The following is a 22,563-nucleotide window of genomic DNA, read 5'->3' as shown; positions in this document are numbered from 1 at the left end:
ACACACACACGCGCACGCACGCACGCACCGAGTATAGCAAGCAGCCTGACACAACACACACCCAAAACAATTCGAACAGGCCACCTCCATTTTGACAAGCCCACCATTGCTTGCCCAACACTCGCGCCATCATAGCTGGCCTCCTCAACACCCACCCCCCAGTGACACCCCCCGGATCGCCTCTGCCTACGGCGGCACCATCGCCCACCATTCCTTCAACACTCTGCTAGGCTTGGCCGCCGCAGTCAATCAGCTCCTGCCCTTGCCACCGTGATGGTACCTGTTCCTCGCTCAGTCGAGGTCGAAGCCCATGCCATCCCCATCGCCTTTCTCAAGGTGAGTGTCCTCTTTTGACTGCCGGGGGTCATGTGTCGCCACCACCGCCCGCCTGCAGTCTCGATGTTGATCCCACCGGCACGGTGTTTGGTTCCCTTTGCTTCCCCTCCACCAACCATGTGCCGAGCACTGACCATCACAGGCGTATCCATTTCCCGCCTTTGTCCTTCGCATTAGAGCTGCGCCAGGCCACAATGATATGCGCAGAGAATCATCTGCTAGCTTGGAGACTGATCTGCAGGACGCCAACGTCCCAGGTTTACCAACACCCAGAATCTCGCCCCCTCTCCTCGCCCACCTTGACGCTGTAAATGGCAACCGTGACCTGCACACAGCTTCACCCCCGCTCCACCGGGACCTCGACTTTGTGCATGCTCCGATGCCAGCGTATGCACCTCATCTCCTCGTCTGGGCAAATGACGCGTGGACCAACCTGTCGGATGGCTGCTACTTTCGTGACATTGTGGAGCCACACGCCCTGGTCGCGTTTGAAAGCTGGGTGCAGAGCGACTCGACAAAGGACAACACCTGCAAGTTGTCACTCCCCCGACAACACGTCACTCTCCACCTGGTCAAGACGCGACATGTCATCCCCACTTCGGCCCCGTGCTTTGGCACATGCCCCTACGCGTTCGTTGTCATCACATCCGTGCAGATAACTCAGATGGCTGGAACAACGGCTGTGGGCTCGTTGCAGACGCCGTCAGCTATAGCCCAGAAAGGACTCGCTGCTGGCATGCAGAGCAAGTCACCTGGAGGGCGATACGGCGACCGAGACCCCATGACACCACGTCGAAAACCGGAAGCCACAGGGCGAAACACAAAAAGCCTGCTGCGAGACGAGGTGAATTGTTGCCAGCTGGGCTGAACTGACTCATAACACAGAACTCAACATCCGAGCCCAACCGTGAAGCCTTGCGCAAAGGACGCAGCGCACCCGACTCTTTTGGCGTTTTTGATGTCACTGCGCGCCGACAGCAAGCTCTGATCCAATGCCGAGATTTGTTCAAGCAAACAGATTGGTCCAAGACTCCGTTGGGCCCTTTGTCTGGCTGGCCAACCGAGGTCACCACAATGGTCCAGGTCGTACTCGACTCGCCAACTCAAGACGCCATTTGGCTCGGAGAAAACCAGACCATGATCTAGTAAGTCATTCACTGTCCCTCACACCGGCTGACAGTTCAGTAACCAGCACTACGCTCAGTTCGTGCCCCACCCACAGTCGTTTGCACGGCCTGCGTGTGAAGTGTGGTTCCACGTGTGGGACATCCTGTCAGGCTTAGCGGAACGGTGCATGGAGGGTGAGCCCATCTACGTGGAAGACCGAATCATCTTCTACCTCCGAGGGGACCGGGGTCACTTTCTGGAACGATACCACACGTGGTCCATGCTTCCCATCCACCTTAAGGATGATCCCGAAGGCCGCCCAAAGGCCATCTACTTGTCTTCGTTTAACACTACCGACAAGGTCATTGCTTCTCGACGACTTGATACGTCACGCGTTCTCGTCGAGTCGCTTGTCCCCGTTACCACTACCGCCGAGTACTTCCACACCGTGGCCCAGGTCATTGACGATAACCGCACCGACCTTCCCTTTGCGATTCTTTACAGCGTGTCAGCGCAAAACGAACAAGCCTTGTCTGCCGATCCGACCGGGACGCGCACTGTGGATATCCGCCTGGAAGAAACAGCCGGTGTCCCGGACGACCATCCAAATGTTCCGCGTCAGCTGTCCCTGACAGTCCCCGTATCCCATACCTCGCCATATGCGGCAACCTCCGACGTGGAGCGCGCCGATCGCGTGTCCGACTGGCTTTCATCGTCTCCTGCCCCATCTGTCAGGTCCTTCGGATCAAACAACCCAGGAGGCCGGCAGCCTGTCATTACCAGTCCAGAAACGGGGTCGTGGCCCATTCACAAGGCTCTTACAACGGGTAACTGTGTCCTTGTCGACTGTTCCGAGCTGGTAAAGGGCTTTGAGATTCGCCAATGGGATGTGCTGCCAGACCGAGCCCTGGTCATTCCTATCCTCACTGATGGCGGCAGAACTCCTCGCGCTGTCGTTATTATTGGACTCAACGTTTGTGCTGCGTTTGACCCCGAATACGAGGACTGGATCAACATCATGCGCGGACATCTCACAGCATCGCTGGCCAGTGTCCAAGCATTCGAAGCCCAGGTCTCTGCTCAACTCGAGAGCGAGCGCATCGAACGAGCCAAGTCGGCATGGCTTCGCAGTGCTGCCCTTGAACTCCGTTCACCCATCACCCTCATCGCAGGTCCATTGGATGAGCTCCTGATGTCTGAGCTCAGCTATCGACAGCGACACACGCTCAAGATCGCTCAGCGGAACGTGTACCGGCTTCAGCAGCTTGTTTCGTCCCTGCTCTTCTTTGGTCGCGTGGAGCAAGGCGCCGTACGGCCCCAATTTGTGCCCCTTGATTTGGCCAAGTTCATCACCAGCCTTACCGACTTGTTCCGGCAGCCTGTCGAGCGGCTTCGCATTGACTTCCGCGTTGAGATTGAGCCATACGCCGGGTTTATTGTTTTTGACCCGCTAATCATTGAAACGGTATTGTCCAACCTCATCAGCAGCACTATTAAAGCGAGCAAGAACGGTACAATAACTGTGCGTGTGTCATACACGTCGGAACAGGCAGATATCGCGATCTTCACGACGTCCGTGTTACCAGAGGTCGAGTTTGCCGCCGAACACAACGTTGTCGACGGAGGCGCTGCATCGGATCCGACAACAGCAGGGCTGGGACTAGGTCTTGTCCTTGCCAATAAGCTACTTCTACTCCATGGCGGCTCCCTTATGGTTCGCCGCACGTGCGCCGAGGACATCGGTGTTGGCAAAGGATCGGCTGTCATCTCGCGTCTGCCGTTGCGTCACGAGTCGCCAGAAGAGGAGGACGCGCCGCTTGACACTCCGTTCGGATCATACGGTCGTGAGATGGCCAAGGACATACTACGCGTGATGGTGGACGACGACGACCACAGCAGCCACAGCGGCGAGTCGTCCAATCAGAGCAACGTGTACTCGTTTGCCGAGGGCCTCATGTTCGAGGAATCCGATCAGCTACTTCTGGTGGATGACAACCACGAGATCCGCGACTACATCAAAGGTCTCTTTGAGCCGCTCTGCCGAGTTGTCGAGACCGCAAGTGCCTTGGAGGCCCTACAGCTTGCGAAACAGTCCCTCCCCAACCTCATTCTCGCCGACATGTCCTCGCCACAGATGTCTGGTGAACAGTTCTTGCAAGAACTCCGAAGCGACCAGGCTACACGCATGATACCTGTCGTGTTCCTGTCCAGTTCCGCCGATGACGGAGAGGCCCAACTCAGCGCGCTGATGGCTGGTGCAGAAGACTTCCTGAACAAACCGTTCAAGCCCAAGGAACTGCTACTGCGTGTCAACTTGCATATGCAGATGGGCAAGAAGCGCGCCACTTTGGAGACCCTGTTCGCGCAACGCGAGCAAGAGTTGGCTGTGCTCTCCGACCACTGCCCAACTGGCATTATGCGAGCCGACAAACACGGCGTAGTCACCTACGCCAACCAGGCTTTCCGTGAAATGGGCGGCATGTCGCTAAACGAAATGTTCACAGACTGGACCGATTATGTTGACGACGAGACGGAGTCACGTATCGTACCACTATGGGCGGACACAGTCGCCGGTAGCCGCAAGACGACTCATGCCGAGTGGAAGTGGCGGAACGGCCGCATCATGTCTGGTGTTTTCATCCGTCTCGACCAAGTCAGGCCTGGCATGTCGGGCATCATCGGCTGCGTGACCGACATTACCTACCAAGAGGAGAAGCTTTTGGAAGCCGAACGTCGTCGCGTCGAGGCGGAAGAGAGCAAACACCAGCAGGAGCTACTTGTCGACCTCACATCGCATGAGATCCGCACACCAGTCTCGGCGATTCTGCACTGCTCGTCCTTGGTTCTCGAGAATCTCGTCTGCCTCAGGAGGGAGCTACAGCTTATGGGGCCCGAGGGTTTCCACCCTACTCCCGAGAATCTTCAAGAGCTGGAAGAGGACATTTTGGCACTCGAAAGTGAGTAATGGTTACAATATCGCCGCTGACATTGCAAGGCATCCACCAGTGTGGTTTGGTCCAGGAGCGCATTGCGGGAGATGTGTTGTCGCTGGCGCGTATTCAACTCGACATGCTGAGTCTGCACGAGATCGACATCGACGTGCAGGCCGAGGCGCACAAGGTCCTCGGCGTGTTCGCTAGCGAGGCGCGTTTCAAGAAGATTGACATCAACCTCGACTTTGGCCCGTCGTTCGAGGCCATGGGTATCAAATCGGTCAAGACCGACCCGGTACGGCTTGGGCAAGTCGTCACCAACCTAGTCACCAATGCCATTCGCTTCACGACCTATTCCGAGCTTCGTCAGATCTTTGTCCATTACGATGTCGCATGGATCCCTCCGGCCCTCGGAACGTGCGAATTCCCAGAGAATGCCAGTGCACGTCCCCCAGCACAGGTCCCGGAAGGAACGCCAGTGTACCTCTTCGTCAGCGTGCGCGACACGGGTCCTGGCATGAACCGGAGCGAGGCAGAAAACTTGTTCAAACGCTTCCGACGTGAGTGGCATGGTCGACGCTGGATGCTAATGAAACAGAGGGCAAGGTCATGATTCACACGGCATACGGCGGATCTGGTCTCGGATTATTCATCTGCAAAAGTGAGTCACCAGGTTATGCCTTGGCGCTGACGTTGTCAGAGATCACCGAGCTCTGCCGTGGCAACATCGAGGTGCTGAGCGTGGATGGCGCGGGCAGCACATTCCGATTCTGGATTAAAACTCATACAACTGCCCCGAGCTCACCAGTCAATGTCATCCGCAAGCAGGTGGAAGAGCTCGATCTCTCAATGGACGCCAAGAGGGTGTGGCCTCTCAGCCAACCGATTGGTTCTGCAGGCCTCACACCCCGACATGCACCGCCCACATCGTCGCTGGCGACTGCTCCCGCAGGACTGCCATCAACATTACATGTTCTCATCGTTGATGACAACCTTATCAACCAGACGGTCCTCAAGCGTCAGATCCGAAAGGCTGGTTTGACCTGCCAGACGGCAGACGACGGTCAACAGGCACTGGATCGCATCTACGCCTCCCAGCCATCCGCTACTGACCCGGACAACCCCCCCTTCGATGTTGTCCTCATGGACATTGAGATGCCCGTTATGGACGGTCTCACTGCCGTCCGCCACGTGCGCGAGGACGAGGCGTCGGGCAAGATCCAGCCCCAGATCGTCATTGCGTTGACTGGCAATGCCCGTCCCGGGCAGATGGAGAATGCACGTCTGGCCGGCATGGATGATGGTGAGTTGATGTTCAGAGTGTAGCCATGGACAGCGAGGAGCGCTAACGACCAGTGGTTACGAAACCATATCGTCTGCCCGAGCTTTTGGACAAGATGCGCACCGCGGTCCAGGCCCGCCGCGAGAACGCAGACGCCGAGGCATAACCCTTCCAAGGCATTTCCCGTCCCCTTAGCATGCTTCCAATGTTGTAACAGCTTTGCATGATGCACGGATTACTGTATGCTCTATGTGTGGGAGATGCATGGGGCTACTAGCAGAGGACGGTCGTATGAATACATAGCACCTGGGGGACGGCAGTGTGGGACGGGAGACGCGTGTCACGTGCTTCGATTGACGCGTGAGACTGTGGCCTGGAGTGGCGATCACTCGGTACACACGTAACCTCTTGGATGTCTTGAGCCGCGGTGTCTTCCCTCCTTCCGTCTCCTCCAATCTCCAACTCCCATCATCCATGGTCAGCATACCCAAACCCGAGAAGAAAAAGGACAAGGCTTCCGCCATCAGCGTCCGCCGCAAGGCGATGCGCACCATTGACGCGACCCCGCCACTGTTCACCATTGACGAGAAGCGCCCCGAGCTCGCGTCCTCGCCCTCGCGCACCAAGTCGCCTAATCTCAGCAACAAGGCCCCCGCTTGCCGCTATCTCGCCGAACTGCAGATCATGGCCCGTTCCATCAGCTCGTCCTCCTCTGCCCCCCTCTCCTGCCTCCTCTTCCTCCAATCTCGTCCGCCAGGTGTCGGGGGACACCTCCAAGGTCCAGGTGAGTCAACTTGTTCTTGAACACGTCCATGAAATGGAAGCTGAGACGGTTTGCTGATGTGGGCGCCCGAGTCCGACTTTCAGCCGGGTTACGAGTCCTCCGACATCGACTCTGAGTCGGAGTGGAGTCAGAGTGGGAGTCAGAGTGGGAATTGGAAGACGTCGACGGCGATTCCGGTGCAACCTGGGGGCCCGACGACCGTGATATCGAGGCTGAGTTCGCTTCTCCCAAGCGGGCCACCTCATCGGCTGCCCTCAGCACCAACCCCCCGTCGTCGTCAAGGATAACGGCGGCCGCCTACCCATACCATGGGTTTACCATCGGCCAGCGCAAGGTCAAGCACTCAACGGTGAGCCTTCTTCTGAGTGCAATCGTGGGTAGACGCTGACTCTGCGCGCCACTTCTAGTGCGTGTACTCGCTGGCGAACGTGACTAAGGCTGCTAGGCTGTGCTGAGAGCGGCGGCCCAATGCCACATGAACAAGGCGGGCTATGCGGCTCTCAACGCTGCTTTCACGCCTGCAAGTTTGGTCGCCGACATCCTCGACCCCTCTCTCTTCCAAGGCCGGGCTGTCGTTGAGAAGCTGGCCGACACTGGCGACCTCGACCTGACGGGTGACCCCACCCTCAAGGGCCCCATTGTCGACCAGTCGGAAAGGTGCAACATTCCTGGCATCTACCTCGACCCCAACGGCCGCAAATACCTTGGTTCAGCGCACGGCCGCCAGGCCCAGTACATCAACAAGTCCAAGCGCCGCCTCAAGGGCATGGCCAAACGTGTTGCCCAACACGGCTGGCCAAAGTACCGCAAGAAGAAGAGGTCGAAGGACTACCGCTACGGCCACAAGGTGAGTGGGTGGTGGTGCGTGCTCGTTTCTATGGTGCTGACTTCCCCAGGCCGGCGCCGGCCACCCCTACTACATGCTTTGGGTTACCACGGAACGCCGACTGGACGAGGTTACCGCTCGGCAATCCTCCAAGAAGGCCAAGTACCGCCTCCGCGACGCGTACATCAAGGCAGTCGAGGCCGTCTTTATTCTCCTCACCGGCTTCTTCCGCAACAAGAGCGAGCCGATCAATGTGTTTGCCAAGGAGCTCGGCGTCATCACTGCCGTTCCTAAGGTGTGCTCGTTGAACATGGCACAGGCCCTCGCCACGGGTAACCCTTACGACTCCGAGACCGGCCGTGATGCTGGTCTCAAGTCTGCCGCCATTATGCCCCGGCGCCGCGCCGAACTCCTGGGTCTGGACAAGGGCGCCACGATCACTTTGGCAGAGTTCAACCGCACCAAGGACCCGGCCAAGTTCGAGACTGACAATAAGCACGTGAGCCTCACCATCCCACTCAGCCGCTGATATAGCAGTGCCTCGACCAGACTCGCTCGTCTTACTGGGACAACAAGCTCTCTCGTTTCGTGTGTGGTTGGACTGTGAGTTCGGGCGCTGCATCCCAACTGACAATGCAGAGAAGGGTTTCAGGCACTGACTCTCCCAAGACCGAGGGATACCTCCTCCTCACTGTTGCACCAATAGTTTGTGACCATGTCCGCGAAGCACTCGGTATCAAGGATGAGAAGCTCGCAGGCGGTGTGCGCCTCTACTTTCCCATTGGTACTAGGAGGCAGTACGGCAAGCTCGTCGGTCGCCGCCTCACCTACAAAATTTGTTCCGTTAACGACACCGCGGCGAGCGGCGAGGTGTATGTCTTTGACGGTGACCAATTTTTGTTTACCCTCAACCAGGAGGTGTACGACACGGCAAACGGCCTACACGGTCACAAGCTCAAGGGCGCTAGCCTGCGCCAATGGTGGGGCCGGTTCTGGTGCTGGACAAGCACCGCCTCGAACCCGACGGAGAGGTATAGGCTGCTGGTTTCACCTACAAGTGGTAAATACCGTCTTGTAGCATTGTAAATGGCTGTGATCAGTAGTTTGGGGCCTGGCGCTTGATGAGATGCGACGCCGACATCCATTATACCTTCCATGCCGTGGGGAGCAGGTAAGGGGCCATGGTTCAGTCAGTTCGATCAGTGCGATTAGTGCGATTACATACCTTACTCGCCACGTTGTAGTGAAGTAGATTGATTCGGTGGACAGAGAACATCAGGTGGTCTGACGGCTCCGTAGACAGCACGGAAGCAAATTCGCCAACAAAATGTGGTGGTGCCGGTTTTTTTGTGAGTTTCGTGGGGTGTCTGAACTGCTGGTCTGAACTGATGGTCGCATATGGGCCCCATAAGAGGGTACGCATAGGTCCAGGTCACGAGGTGTGTCTAGTGATAGAGATGTGCGGGAAAACAAATATGGCTTCTGGGTGGAACTCCGTCACCTCGCATGGCTACAACTTTCCCATTAAGACCAAGCTGGCCATACTACGGTTCTAGTGGAAGGTTTATAACCATGTGAGCACCCAACGTAGGTTGGAGTCCGTCAAAAGATACTCGAGATTCTCTCATCAGCCTGAACCGCACGCAGCACTGACGGCATTTCCCACAGTTTTCCAACAATTTCCTCTCCTGTCTTCCCGGCACCTCATTGACATGAAGCAGTGCCATGATACTTGGTAGCTGTACCCAACAGTTTCCTTTTACGAAATAGCGCTGCACTTACCACACACATGCACACCTGGATAGACCCATGTAGACGAATCCACTTCCGCTGTCCTACGTTCCACCGCCCAACTCAATTCTGGTTCGTTTCCGCAGCCATCCATAGCACCCGTAGAGCCCAAACAACTTGGGAATCATGTCCTGCACCCTAGGAACTGCACATATTGCTTGCCTCATTGCATTCCCGGGTCGCTGTGGTTGCCCAAAAGGCCAAAAGGAAGGTCTAACTGGGAATCGAACCCAGATCGCCAGAAGGAAGAGATCTCGAATGCCTTGCTTGAAGGAACACGAAATTGCAATTCAAAATCTGGAGTACTGACCGTTATACGATTAAACCCACTGAAGGATAGATCGCTGTTCTCGCTATGGTCAGCAGGGACATCTGGCGGATCGGGTTGGAAGACGGACAAGAAGAACAAGTTTCGTGAGGTTTGCGGCGGACGATTAGCTCCTGGCCGGCTTAAAATGTTTCACAAGATGGTAGTGATGTATACACGTCTACAAAGGTGCCCATGTACACACATGCGCGGGGCTGGGCGCGACAGAGGAGGCTCAGAAACGATGAATGAAGCAGAAGCAGCATCGGGGCGATTCTGGTGTCACCACAAAGTGAGGCCAAAAACAATATTACGTAATTTCAAAAATGGCCGCTCCTCACTGTGTGAAATGACCGAACGCATGGTTTCAATCACGTGATCACCGGTGGTTGCCGAATAGCCGCCACCCGGGCCCGTGGGCGGTGGCAGCTGGCAGGCGGCCTGGATGGGACCACAACGTCAATAACGGAGGCTCCTTCTCGCGACAGCCAGCAAGCTACACTTGTTCATATGCATGGCTTATTTCTTCGATCGTTGACTTTTGTAAGGAGACTTCCTACACGGCGACCAAAGTGAGGGTCTGCTCGTCAGGCCTGCGTCCTCCGCCAACCTTTGAACCCGACTTATCAGTCCACGATCGGCCTGGGGTGGCCTCGGCGAGACGGTCCTTGTCGCCCGAGAGGGCAAGGTACAGGCCTGAGAATCGGTTGACGATGCGGAACTCGCCAGTCCCGGTGCTGCCGTCACCTGAGCGGTCAGGGAGCACCCACCACTGTTGTCCAATGTCACCGGTAGCGACGCCAATGGAGAGAGACGAACCCCATGCTCGCGACTTGGTCGACTGTGATGACACACCCAGCGCACCCGCCACTGAAATGATTGTGTATGCGCCATCACCAGTAGCAGCAAAGGTCCACTGCGTGCCCTGGTGCGTCGATGTGGCGACCCCGTGGTCATTGTCCAGCGCCTGCCCACCTGCGCGGATGACGTACCGCTTCGAAGTGTCCACGGGCACAGCTGCGGCACCATCAATGGCAAGGTGGACAAACTCGCTGTTGCCAGTCGAGCATCCATACGAGCAGTATGCACGGAAGTTCTTGCCGATAATCGTAGAGCTGCTCTTGCTCACATCGTCGAGCAGGAAGCGGTACGCTGACTTGGTCAGGTAGGCGTCCCCAGTGTCGCCGATCAGTGTCCACTTTTGAGTTGACAAGTCGTCTGTTGCATAAAACTCTTGTGGTGTGGTCGTCGTCGTAATGAGGTTGTTGGGCTCGCCAATCCACAAGCCCAGGTATGCGTTGTAGCTGACATCCATCCAGAACAGAGCCGAAGTTGGGGGCATCTTGCCCGCGGCGATCTGCTCGGGCGCGGTGCCCGGCGTGAGGGGCGAGTACTCGTCCTCCGGGGCCGTGTAGCCGTTCTGGTTGTCGTCGGACACGGGCACAATGTTGCTCTCCTTGCCACCAATGCCGGGCTCGGACCAGCTGCCAGCGTACCATTTTTGCCAACCCCTGGCGAGTTTTCCTGACAGTGGAGCGCGCGCTGCGTGCGTGTAGTATGTCGTCCACCACCCACCCTCGCCCTTGCTGATGACGCGCGATCCGTACGTAGCATAGAAGTAGCCACCAGCGACGTCAACGATGAGACGCGGGTCACCGTCGCCGTAGTAATACGTCTCGTGAGGGAAGGTCTTGTTGTCACCACGAACAGTGGGGTACGGCGACGTAATGATGTGGTGAGAGATGTTCCACGTCTTGCCCTGGTCCTGGGACACCGTGTAGTCAATCGCGTCGTAGTGCAAGTTGTCACCGAAAGGCTGTGGTGTAAACTCGTTGTGGACGAGACCATGCCAGTCGCCAGTGTCTGGGTCAATCCAGACACCCATGAGATCGCAGAAGTTGCGTTGCGAATAGTGCATCGCACTCGCAGGCCCGTTGGGCGCGTATGTCGACTCGCGGCCTGTGGGTGAATTGTTGCATCGCCAGGTGGTGTTACCGTTGGAGTCGAGCGGGTTATTCGGGTTGACGGAGTGGGTCAGAGGCGATAGTTTGGCATCGTCAATGTTGAAGCCCGTGAAGAAGCTCCAGACGCGCGTCGCCGTCGGAGCGTATTCGCCGTCGGACTGCTGGAAATAGTATGTGCCGTCTTTATCGATAAACGACGCGGCCGCCGTGTCGTCCGGGTACGTCCAAGAGCCGAGGCTGCCAACTGTGATCGAGAACTTGGACGCAACGTTCGTGCCCAAAAGGCCCAAGACAAACTGGCCAAACTTGTTCACCATTGTATGTCGGCTTTGGGTGACGGTCGTGCTGTTCCTGCCCTTGCTTCGTTACATGCTGCGCTGCGTTCTTATGTGTCGTGCTGCGTGTAACGTTCCCGGACTTAGCGTCGGTTAGCACGCCGCAATCATCTTGCTCGCTCCTCAAAATGGCCAATGGAGAATGCAAGTGCGGAAGACAGAATCGACCACATGGACCACATGGCCACTAAAACCCAAAGCCCACCGGCGATCTCCGACAACCCAGGCGCCGCTAACCCTGGCCACATTGACTTCATACCATCACCATACATCCGTACGTCTTCCATCTTCCGCTTTTCTGTCCCTCAGTGGGCAATCTTTGTAACGAGCTTTCCACGGTTCTCGCCCTTGAAGAGCCTCTGCCAAACTTCGGGAACATCGGCCAGCGACGCGTCGACGACCGTTTCCGACTCGGTTGTGCTGAGCTTGCCCTCTTTGACCCACTTGGCAAGGTCGGCGACGGCGGCCGGCCACTCCTTGAGAAAGTCGAGCACGAGGAAGCCTGAGCCACAAGTCAGCATCGCCTTGACAAGTTGCACTGTGCTCACCCTCAATGGTAAGACGGTTCTTAATGACCTCGCCGAAACGCGGGAAGGGTGTCACGACGCCGTTGTAGGACGAGATCTGGCCACAGACTCCAATCTTGCTCTTTGTCCTCATGACGGTGAGGAGCGTGTCAAATACGACACCACCGACGTTGTCAAAGTAGCGGTCAACGTCATCATCCTGGAGAGCGGTCTTGAGGTCTGCGCCAAAGGTGGGACTCTTGTAGTCGACACACGCGTCGGCACCAAGCGAAACGACCCAGTCGCACTTTTCCTTGCCGCCAGCGATGCCGACGACGCGCTTGGCGCCAACCACCTTCTTGGCGAGTTGCACTGCGACGGACCCGACCGCACTGACGTCAGCTTGCATCGTAATACCGATGTACGCACCCAGCAGCTCCACTGATGACAACGACATGCTCGGGCTTGACGTTGAGAATGTCAAAGATGCCTTGGTATGCGGTGACGCTCGTCATGCCCAGGGGGGGAGAGCGACGCATACGGCTTGCCAGGGAGCTCGCTTGTGTTTGTCAGCTATAGTAGCCTTGAAACGCACAGTAACTTACACTGCGCGGCCGTCAATCTGCGAGTCGGGAATAACGTCATAGTCGGTCCAGCCAAAGCGGCCCGTCACAACGTCGCCAGCGGCGTACTTTTGAGACTTGGAGGCGAGCACCTTGCCCACGGCGGTGCCGCCCATCGGCTGACCGGCAGTGAGGGGTGGACGGTAGGCGCGCTTGGGGTCGGCACCAGCTTGGATCATACCACGCTGAGCGGGGTCATTGGAGAGGTAGTCGACCTGGATCAGGACCTCGCCGTCCTTGACCTCTGGGAGTGCAGCTTCTTCAAGGCGGAAGGTGTCTGGCTGGATCGGGCCAGAGGGCGGGTTGGCGAGGATCCAGACTTGGCGGCGGGTGGGAAGCGACATGATAGTGATGATGAGCGTGAGTGTAGATGAGAGAAACAGCACAGTCCGGAATGGAATGAACAATACAGAAGTCCATGGAATGAGACTCAATGCCTGTCTCAAGGCGTTGTTCTGGCAACGGATGTCGTCATCGGTCAATAGCCGGAGGCACCAACCGTCGGATATCACCGACATCCCCAAGCGATGCGCCGAGGCAGCCTGGGATGGTGTGCACAACGGAGCAACTTGCTTTCATATGAACATGTTCTAGCGAATTCTAAACTCGATGCACGCAGGTCGTAGTTGGGTAGGCAACTTGGAGACATCCACCACCCCACCGCTTTGGACGTCGACCTGATCGCCGTTGAGGAGCTTAGCAGCAGTCATGTCCACCCTGTCGAGTTTGACGGGCAGCGTGACCTCTCCTTCGGTTCCATCCACAAACGCAAACAGGCGGTCGCCCTTGCGCGTCCACCGGACCCATTCACCTTCTGTCTTGCCATGAGGAGTAGCAATCTCAGCATCGACTTTGCTGGTGCCATAGATTGCCTCGCCATTCACGTCCATCCAGTCCCCCAGAGCTTCGAGGCAGCGCATCTGGACAGGTGGAATGTTACCGTCGGCGTCGGGTCCCACGTTCAGCAACAGATCACCGCCGCTCGAGCACACATCGATAAGCAGGCGCAGAACGTCCAGCCCACTCAGCGAATGTGACTCGTCCTCCACCTGGTTGTACCCAAACGATAGTCCGACTAAGAGGTGTGAGTCAGTGTGGTCATGTGCTGAAGTTGAAGTACGACTCACTACCACGAGTGAATTGCCACATCTGAGTGTCTTTGGGTGGTTCTCCCAAGCCGTATTCGACCGTCTGGAAGTCCCAGTGTGTGTCACCAAAGCGGTCTAGATCATCAGCCAGTTGCGTGCGAGACAGGTATAGCCTACCATTAACGACTGCCTCCGGATTGGCAGTGTACAGCTCGTCCAACAGAGCTTCCACGCTGTATTTTCCTGGAGCGACACCGCTGAGTCGTCAACACAACTTCATATGTGCCAGACTCACGCCTTGGGCCAGTCAATGTCACCCCAGAGCATGAATGGCTTGTACTTCTCAATGAGATCGTGACAGTGCCTCCACGCGTACTCGTTGTACTCATGGTCGTTGATGCCTGCCCGGATCTGGTTGTTGACGTGGTACGGTTCAGCTGTCGGCCATACATGCCAGTCGATACCGCTGCAAGGCTATGTTAGTTCGCCATGCTGAGGCAGACCCAATGTCCATCACTCACGTCGAGTAGTAGACACCAAACTTGACGTCCTCCTTCTTGCACGCCTGGGCCCACTCGTCGATGAGGTCGCGCTTTGGTCCGCGGTGAACAGTGTTACGCTCGCCAGTACCAGGTGCGTCCCACAAGGTCACACCATCCTGAGCTCGTCAGCAAATACAGAGGTGTGGTACTGGATCCAACTCACATGGTGCTTCGACACGGGGACGACATACCTGGCCCCCGCACGCTTGAACATCCTCACCAGCTTGTCTGCGTCAAAGTCCTTTGCTTTCCAGGTGTCCAGGAAATCATCGTACGGGGCATCGTTGTACACTTTCCTGTGGTGCTCGGCGGTCGGGCCATCGGGGAAGCGCATGGTGTTGAAGTACCACTCTGCGTACGGGTTGTGTTTGTGTCTGGCGGGAGAGTCAGAGAAAGAGCTGATAAGCACGAGCCGAAAGATGCACGTACACTTGTTCAGGTTCAACTGTGTCAATCTTGCCAAGCTCGCCGGTCGGCTCGGCCCATGCCGGAACAGAGTATGGCCTGCTTGTCAGTTAAGGCTGGTGGCCATCAACGTCAAGACTCACCCCCAGTGCACAAAGATACCGAGCTTGGCATCCTTGAACCAGTTCGGCTTCTCTCGCTCGGCGAAGCGCTCGTAGTTGGGTGCGCGGTGAGTTGCCCAGATATGTGCCATGTCGTCACAGTTGGAGTACCGGATGACACTGAGATGGGAGGAAGAATGTGGGCAGGAGGAAGGACTACACCCCCATCGTTGGATCGTGTGTCACTTTATCCGGCGGACGGTGCGGACCGATACGCCGTGTCGGTGAAAACGCCGACTTGACCGCTGATCAGCCTGGCCCCGCTGGTCACTGCGGTCACCCCATACCAACATGCAACGCAAGAAGCCGATGTGGGAAAGGGACATGTTTCCCGGCCCTTTTCGATGTCAGGTAAACCCAACCTCCATGTGAAGACTGACACTGACATGCTGACGTGCCGCTGCAAGGTGGGCATCTGCTGTCACGGGATCACGGGCTTGCTCTGCTTCCCCTCACTCCTTCCATTCACTAGGCATGCGCCGTCCACGGCCTAGTCCGTGCGGCGATGGCGCCGACAGCCAGGTTGCCCTATATCCCCCCATCTCCGGCCCAGACGAAAACACCACACGCACAGCTTGCAGCTAAGCTTGAGCCAAGCCCGCTATTAGCTAGGCGCATGCCCAAGCTCCCCAGTGGCCAGTCGCCAGTGCAAAGTTAGCCGACGTTGCTACATAAGGTTGTACACTAGTCAAAGGTGGGCAGGATGAGCGTGCAGGTGGCCAAGGGGACCCCTCACGTAAGGTCGGTGGAGTCAACGGCAAACGGACACAATGGCCACTAGTGGCCGAGATACAAAAAGCCCACTTGAACCCAACTCCGCACTCTCCAACCCCGCTTCACTTCTCTTTCATCCAATGTCTGTTGATCAGCAACGCAAGGACAACCTCGCCTGCAGCGATAAGGTCAATCATGCTGACCTCGATGCCAAACCAATCCCCGAAACCAGGATCGAAGCGCCAGAGACAATCAAGCAAGCGCTGACGCGCCACCCATGGACCATCGTCTGGTTGGTGTACGGCATCTGGATGGTTGCGTGCAACTCGTTCGATTCGAGTGCGGGCTCAACGGTACTGGGCATTCCAAAGTTTCGCCAGGACTATGGGTTCATGTACAACAGTAACTACGTCCTGCCTGCAAAGTGGCAGTCGGCGTACTCCGGTGGACCAGCCGCGGCTCAGGTCATTGGCACGTTCATGGGTGGTGGTAAGTTCAGCTATACCTTCTAGTGTGGGCCTTCAATGGATACAGCCCTGGATGCTCAGCACCAGAGACGTGAACACTGACAATTGCAGGCCTTGGAGACAAGATTGGCCGGAAATGGATGACGCTCGTGACCTATCTCATCTTGTTTATCGGCATCACTCTCGAGGTCGTCTCCCACCAGACGTCCAACCCCAACGCCGTCTTCTTTGCCGGAAAGTTTGTCAACGGGTTTGCTATTGGCGCTCTGATGACAACTGCGATGACATACATTGTCGAGGTGAGTGCTCGCGGCTTACATGCTGTGTGGGGCCCTAATGAACATGGCAGATCGCACCAGTGCGGCTGCGCGGCATCTTTGCAGCCGCCGCTGGCATTTCGTTTTGCGTTGGCACCCTGGTGCTGTCCCTTATTGTCAATGCATATGGACAACTCGACACTGAATGGGCGTACAAATCGGCCTTTGTCACCCAGTATGGCGTCACAGGCATCGCCCTATTCATTTGGCCGTTCATGCCCGAGTCTCCAACGTGGCTGATTTCAGTCAACAAGGATACACAGGCCATAAAGGCTCTCAAGCGGCTTGGGCAGTCGGAGGCCGAGATAGAGGTGTCACTGGCCACGATCAAGTATACGCTGGAGAAGGCGCGGGAAGAATCGTCGGGGGTAACGTACGCCGAACTGTTCCGTAAGACCAACCTCCGTCGCACCATCATTGCAAGCATGCCGCTCATTATCCAACAATTTTCGGGTGTTAATTGGATTGCGGGATACTTTACATATTATGCGCAGCTGGCCGGATACTCCACTGCAATGTCGTACAAACTCAGCATTACGCAGCAGGTTCTCAGTATGGTCGGCAACATCAATTCGGTAAGTGAAGGAACGATCACAGGCGCAGTGCTGACACATCAGTGGTTCCTCATTGAGAGCTTTGGGCGTCGTGGCCTGTCTCTCTGGGGTCTGATTGGCCTCACTGTCGTCCTTTTTATTGCGGGTGGAACTGCCTGCCTTGAAACCATTGCCGGAAACAGGGCCACTGTCAGCTTGATTCTCATCTACTGCTGGGGATACAACATGACCATCGGGTGAGGGGCCTTTCTCCCAATCTCACTGCCTGCGATTGCAGCTAACGAACAGCGCAACTGCATACGTGGCTATGAGTGAGATTGGTACAAGCCGACTGAGGACAAAGACCGCCGCCTTCTCCCTAGCCATGCAAGGTGCCTGGGGTGTGAGTCTTCTGTCCAACACCCTTTGACGTTGCTGACCTAGCATCCAGACAATGTGGAGCTTTACATTGCCCTACCTCTTTAATCCGAACGAGGCAAACCTCGGAGCCAAGTGCGCTTTCATCTTTGGCGCATTGTCAATCATCTGTTGCGTCTACTTCTACTACTACCACCCAGAGACAAAGGGACGCAGCCTGGCAGAGCTTGATGAAATGTTCGCCCAGCGCGTACCTGCGAGGAAGTTTGCAACCTACCAGTGTACGCCCCAGGAGAATGACGACGTGCCTCACGTCGCGCGAGTTTAGTGAGGCTTAAGTTGATTATAGCCTGCTCGCCAGCAAACAAAATGCAACTGGCCAATGCATATTAAACTCGAGTGTACAACTAAGAATATGGGATTGAGCGTCTGACAGTCATGTAAGCGCGAGAGAAGGCAGAGCCGTGGTGGAAGAAATCCACGCTCTGCCAGCTCAGTGCTATTTCCAGAAGATATTGCTGTCGGCTCCCATACCGAGCCACAGTTACACTTGTAATGCAGCCTGAAGAGAGCCATAACCTCTAGATGCGTGAGCACGCCGGGAAGGGTGGCGAATGTGAGAGACGGTGGCAGAACACTGAGGGGAGGCGATACTACCAAGTGGTCGACATGGAGGCAGGTGATTTTGTAAATTCGTGGCTTGGTGGTCGGTGGCGAATCCATCGATAGTAAAGGTGTGGTGGGCGGCCTCGTGAGGGAATGTGTGTAGTTCAGAAGGGTACGGGGCTAGACTGTAGGGGTTAGTACACGAAGGGGTCGTCCCGCAAGGGAGACGATTTGGCCAAAGACCGATGACAGCCTGTGGAAGGCTGTACCACAAGGTCCACGATGGCGGTGCCAGTGACGTGACCGAGTATGTGGCAAGTAGGAGATCGCGCCGAAGACGCTTATGGGTTTGGCCGATGACCGATGGGGGCCACTATGTCCGCGCTGGCGGGGCCAGTGAGGTGACCGAGTGGGGTCGCGCCGAAGACGCTTATGGGTTTGGCCGACGACCGATGGGGGCCACAATGTCCGCGCTGACGGGGCCGGCGTCGTGACCGAGTATGTGGCGAGGAGGAGGTCGCGCCGAAGACGCTTATGGAGGGAGTTGCGCCAACGACGCTTGTGTAGGGAGCCGCGCCAAAGACGCATATGCCCGTGCAGATGTGCAGTGAGTGGACCCCGAGGGGCGGCGGAACCGCTCGCGGAGAGGGGACGCTAAAGGACAAAGGTGGCCGAGCGACTCGCGGAGAGCCGACGCCGGGGAACAGCGGGGGTAGCGGTCACAGTGTAGGAGTGGTGCGCGCCAACTCAACGAGAAGTAGTGGCAGTCACGGATACAGTGTGGGGCGGGCCAACCTGGCCAAGGGGGGTTGCTGCTGCTGTGCCGCCCGAATTGCTAGTGTGTGGTACCCCAACCCAGCGAGAGGGGGTTGCAGCCGTAGCATCTGGGGTTGAGGGGGCTGGAAGGACGTTTCCGGGCAGCGAGGCCGCAGGTGAAACCTGAGCATAGGTAACGCTGGTCCTGTGGACGGACGCCTAGATGTGCTCGTTCCCATACTGTGTCCCAGCGTTGGCTGTGTTGGCCGGGACGAGGTAAGGGGGGGTAGGGGGGGGGGGGGGGGGACTGGCGGGAAGAATTGCCTGCTAGCCGGTGCAGCGATACTGGTGAGTGTGTTGTAGAGGGATGATTGGAGGCAACCCCGTCGTGTCGTACGTGTCGTTGTGGTGGCCGCGGGTGGCTGTTTTGTGTGTTTGCGCTGTGAATGCGCCCTGCTCCTTGTGGGGTGCGATTGTTGGGGCTCGTGGCGATCAATGCTGTGCGTGCTGTGCTGTGCGAGGGCCCGGGGTTGAGGTGGAGTGCGGAGACAACGAGCAGTTGAGGTGCTGGTGCTGGTGCTGGTGTCCCGGCATACCAGTGGAGGTAGCAACAGGTTAATATGGGATGAGGCGAAGGGAACTGGTGTGTCGAGGTCAAAAGAGCGATTGGGACGGGCGCTGGTGGGGGGACAGCTCACTGAGCCACTCATCATTGGGTTCGGTTGGTGGGTCGCTGACCAGGTCGAGGCATAGGGGATAGCAGTAACCGGTTGTGTTTCAACGCCTAACTTGATGAGAAACATTTCATTGAGGCGTGCTGTGGAGGTAGAGATAAGAGGTTGTGGAAAGGCAAGGAAAGGAAAATAACGCGCCGAAGCGAAAGACGGGCCCCCAGTACCTCGAAGCTGCTCGCAGCAACGACGGCACATGGTATTGTGGAGTCTTTTTGCGTGTGTTAAGGCTAACAGTGTTCTGCACCGGCAACACGCCGCGGGCCGTTGTCGCATAGGACGCTTCATTGAAGCAGAACTATGCTCAATCACTGTTGAAGTGACCGTCTGCTGCAAGTGGAGTTCTTCAGCTGTCCGGGGGGGTGAGGGGGGGGGGTGAGGGATAAGAACAAATAGGAAGGAGGGGGAGAGAGGGTTGAGTACAAGTAGGAAGGAGGAGGAGAGGGGGATAAGCACAAGTAGGAAGGAGGAGAGAAGGCTAGAGATGCGTGCCCCGTGGAGGGGTCCGTGACTCTGCCTGGGGTTCAATGTAACCAATGATTGGCCCGTACTCGTGCTGGGTGAGGTTCATGGTAGTGGTGTAGGCTGCGATGGTTGTCGTGCGCACCGTGCTGTGTCCTAGGCGTTGGGAAGGCGGCCATCCCTGTGGCCCAGCCGCTGGTGTAGAGCAGATACAGAGAGTCGGAGGTGGGGGCCGAGCGACTCGCGGAGCGCCGACGCCCAGAGAGGGATGTGGTGGCCAAACCTCTCGCCGTGACTGCACCCTGGGAGGAGTGAGGAGTATGGGTGGGTGAACCGAGGTGAGGGGGGGGTCGATGCCATAGTCATGGTTGGGTCGGGCGTGGCCGCGGTCGAGTGGCCCAGGCCCCGCGGTCGAGGCTGAGGCTTAGAGGAACGTCGCATGGGCCGTGGGGTCGAGGCGGTGCCGGGCGCTGGGAGCATGATGTGGGGGTGGGGCGAGACTCAAGCCAAGCGCACAGTGCAAAGAGAGGGCACTGAAGAGGGGTGAGAAAGAGTGGGGGACGCGAAGGATTTTTAGGGCGCAGGCTGGTCGTCAAGAATGCCGTTTGTGTTGGGTCGGCTTCTAGCATCGAAGAAGGGGAAACGACCTTGCCCCCGTTTGTAGCTGTAGGGTAGGTAAGTGTGGTAAGAGAAGTATCGTGGCCGGTGTCCAAGAACAGTGGTCTGTTTCACCGTCAGCCCCAGATTAGAGACGACGATGAAGCTCCGTTCGCCGAGGGGTCTGCCGGTCGGGCGGGTAAACGGGTGGAGTCGGACGCGAGGACGGTGGGCGAGGGAGTGCCGCAGAGTGTGTGGACACACACAAAACGGCGGTGACGGGGTCCCGGCTAGGCGTGCCCGGTTAGTAGGGGGTAGGGCTGTGTCGTGGGAGTGTGAGAAACTAGACAAGATAGAGGAAAGGCAGGGGGTCGCCATCTGAGATGACCGTCTGGCCCCCACTCCGGCTGGGTACGTGACCCAAAGCCAGAGTGGAATTGGTGACGATTGTAGGGCCGCTTCGCGTAGAGCCAGCAAGGGCTCCACGACATGCAGAGGTGGAGGAGACCTCTGACCGCCGTGAGCCAGAAGCTGCCGCAAGGCAGTTCAGTTCATCGTCGGTGAAGGGGGGGAGGAAGGGAGAAAGATGACGGTTGTCTTCAGCTTGTTGTTCCTTCTCCTTTCCTGTGGCGGACCGGATGTTGTCGGTCCTGTCGGTCCTGTCGGTCCTGTCGGAAAACCGATGGCGTCGGAAAAATGATTGTGTCGGAAAGTCGAGCTCCTCTAATGTTGAAGAGAAGTCCGGTCTGGTGATCATCGAAGTGAAGGTGCTGAGTTTGAGTAGGTAATGGAGATGTGAAGGAGGCGTGTCTGTGCCAAAGTCCGGTGGCTGTGAAGACCAGTCGGTGGAGGCCGTCTTGGCGCTTAGATGGGCCGTGTCAACACAGTAACGGCGGGTAGATGTCTCGGTTGGGGCAATACGCGACATGTGGAATGCAGACACTGCTGTGGTCGCGGGCGGTGCTGGTAGGCAGGGCCTGCAGCGACCGGGTCGTGACGCAAGCGGTTCTGGCTGCCGAGGGTCTGGAAGGGGAAGGGGATGTGCTGGGTAAACGCCGGGCGGGGGGGGGGTGGTGGTTGAGAGGAGCCGGGTAAGGGGCCTGTAGGTGTCGGTCTAGCCAAGAGACGAGCGATTGATGGGTGAGGCAGCGGTAGATGTAGTTGTAGTGGGAGATGCTGGCTGTGTAAGAACGAAGGAGGCTGGAGCGTGCTCTCTAAGGAATGATGATATGGTGTTGTGAAGGACGTGGCAGACGTTAGTGGAGCGCTGATTGTTGTGGGTTTCCATCGACACGGGGAAGGTGGACACTAATGGAAGAGGGTCGGTGTCGCCAATGACTGGGCATGCGGTAATCCGGATGAGATGCCATGATGGCCCATGGCTTGTAGGAAGGCTGCGGCAGGCATTTGAGCTTTGGGTGGTGTCGTGTGTGAGAGAGGCCCAATGGCGCTGTGGAGTCCAGGCCGTGAGCACTAGGACGGCGTATAGCATCATGAGTGACGAGAAGGGCTTGGGCAAGTTGGTTATACTGGAAGTCCTTCTCACTTGGCCGAAGCACAAGTGGCAGCGGTGGTGGCATCGCGTCGGCGACTTGTGCTACTGTATACTGTAGGCTGATGTCAGTGGTCGGATGATGTGACCGGGCTGCAACGAGCTACTGGCAGTAAGCGACCATTGTCTGGTCGGCGAGTAAGAGAGAAGAACGTCATGAGATACAGAAGGCGGCGGTGCGCCATTTATTTTCCAGACCAGCCAGCCTCAGCATGAGCAGGTTGGGAGAGTGGAAGGCGATGGCGGGCCGTTGTGGTTCCCAGTTCTCAAAAGGCTTGAGGTTACGAGCTGGTGACCTCGGGCTGGGGGGTATATGCTGCAAGCCTCGGTCTGTGGAAGGATGGAACATGGGCAGTGTGGCATAGATTGCTGACCGTTTTGTGCCTGGGTTTACAAGACAGAAGCTACTGTAGTAGGAGGAAATGCATGTAATAATAACCGCTGTGTGTTCCGTGAAAGT

The 22,563-nt window shown here is 57.1% G+C and overlaps 8 protein-coding genes and 1 non-coding gene across 9 annotated transcripts; 3 read left to right on the top strand and 6 right to left on the bottom strand.

Moving 5' to 3' along the window:
• Positions 1-273: 273 nt before the first annotated feature.
• On the top strand, positions 274-5,824 carry EHS24_005386 (uncharacterized protein; the record flags this gene model as incomplete). The annotated part of the gene is made up of 8 exons (XM_028620911.1): positions 274-336; positions 479-1,180; positions 1,222-1,481; positions 1,522-4,400; positions 4,439-4,936; positions 4,975-5,037; positions 5,077-5,679; positions 5,733-5,824. The coding sequence occupies 8 exons, from the start codon at positions 274-276 to the stop codon at positions 5,822-5,824; spliced, it is 5,160 nt and encodes a 1,719-aa protein (XP_028471786.1).
• A 308-nt stretch (positions 5,825-6,132) lies between these two features.
• EHS24_005385 (uncharacterized protein) lies at positions 6,133-8,443 on the top strand (the record flags this gene model as incomplete). The annotated part of the gene is made up of 7 exons (XM_028620910.1): positions 6,133-6,442; positions 6,565-6,791; positions 6,888-7,289; positions 7,339-7,767; positions 7,806-7,871; positions 7,938-8,299; positions 8,440-8,443. The coding sequence occupies 7 exons, from the start codon at positions 6,133-6,135 to the stop codon at positions 8,441-8,443; spliced, it is 1,800 nt and encodes a 599-aa protein (XP_028471785.1).
• An 825-nt stretch (positions 8,444-9,268) lies between these two features.
• Positions 9,269-9,386, bottom strand: EHS24_005384. Its single transcript has one exon. It is a non-coding gene; the product is annotated as a tRNA-Gln (tRNA).
• A 536-nt stretch (positions 9,387-9,922) lies between these two features.
• On the bottom strand, positions 9,923-11,647 carry EHS24_005383 (uncharacterized protein; the record flags this gene model as incomplete). Its single annotated transcript, XM_028620909.1, has 1 exon — positions 9,923-11,647. One exon carries the CDS (start codon positions 11,645-11,647, stop codon positions 9,923-9,925), a length of 1,725 nt encoding a protein of 574 aa, XP_028471784.1.
• Positions 11,648-11,970: 323 nt separating this feature from the next.
• EHS24_005382 (uncharacterized protein) lies at positions 11,971-13,138 on the bottom strand (the record flags this gene model as incomplete). The annotated part of the gene is made up of 4 exons (XM_028620908.1): positions 11,971-12,167; positions 12,214-12,563; positions 12,601-12,726; positions 12,777-13,138. 4 exons carry the CDS (start codon positions 13,136-13,138, stop codon positions 11,971-11,973), a joined length of 1,035 nt encoding a protein of 344 aa, XP_028471783.1.
• Positions 13,139-13,384: 246 nt separating this feature from the next.
• Positions 13,385-15,082, bottom strand: EHS24_005381 (uncharacterized protein; the record flags this gene model as incomplete). The annotated part of the gene is made up of 8 exons (XM_028620907.1): positions 13,385-13,869; positions 13,922-14,017; positions 14,060-14,139; positions 14,178-14,348; positions 14,404-14,540; positions 14,588-14,798; positions 14,854-14,928; positions 14,973-15,082. 8 exons carry the CDS (start codon positions 15,080-15,082, stop codon positions 13,385-13,387), a joined length of 1,365 nt encoding a protein of 454 aa, XP_028471782.1.
• A 678-nt stretch (positions 15,083-15,760) lies between these two features.
• EHS24_005380 (uncharacterized protein) lies at positions 15,761-17,727 on the top strand (the record flags this gene model as incomplete). The annotated part of the gene is made up of 7 exons (XM_028620906.1): positions 15,761-16,193; positions 16,283-16,470; positions 16,521-17,063; positions 17,106-17,278; positions 17,331-17,424; positions 17,473-17,680; positions 17,723-17,727. 7 exons carry the CDS (start codon positions 15,761-15,763, stop codon positions 17,725-17,727), a joined length of 1,644 nt encoding a protein of 547 aa, XP_028471781.1.
• Positions 17,728-20,110: 2,383 nt separating this feature from the next.
• On the bottom strand, positions 20,111-20,434 carry EHS24_005379 (uncharacterized protein; the record flags this gene model as incomplete). The annotated part of the gene is made up of 1 exon (XM_028620905.1): positions 20,111-20,434. One exon carries the CDS (start codon positions 20,432-20,434, stop codon positions 20,111-20,113), a length of 324 nt encoding a protein of 107 aa, XP_028471780.1.
• A 460-nt stretch (positions 20,435-20,894) lies between these two features.
• On the bottom strand, positions 20,895-21,479 carry EHS24_005378 (uncharacterized protein; the record flags this gene model as incomplete). The annotated part of the gene is made up of 1 exon (XM_028620904.1): positions 20,895-21,479. The coding sequence occupies one exon, from the start codon at positions 21,477-21,479 to the stop codon at positions 20,895-20,897; it is 585 nt and encodes a 194-aa protein (XP_028471779.1).
• Positions 21,480-22,563: the final 1,084 nt, after the last annotated feature.

The sequence above is a fragment of the Apiotrichum porosum genome (genome assembly GCF_003942205.1).
Source record: "Apiotrichum porosum strain DSM 27194 chromosome Unknown scaffold_22, whole genome shotgun sequence".
Classification (NCBI taxonomy): domain Eukaryota; kingdom Fungi; phylum Basidiomycota; class Tremellomycetes; order Trichosporonales; family Trichosporonaceae; genus Apiotrichum; species Apiotrichum porosum.
The sequence above is the reverse complement of the archived record's forward strand: the minus strand, read 5'-3'. Positions and strand labels throughout refer to the sequence as shown.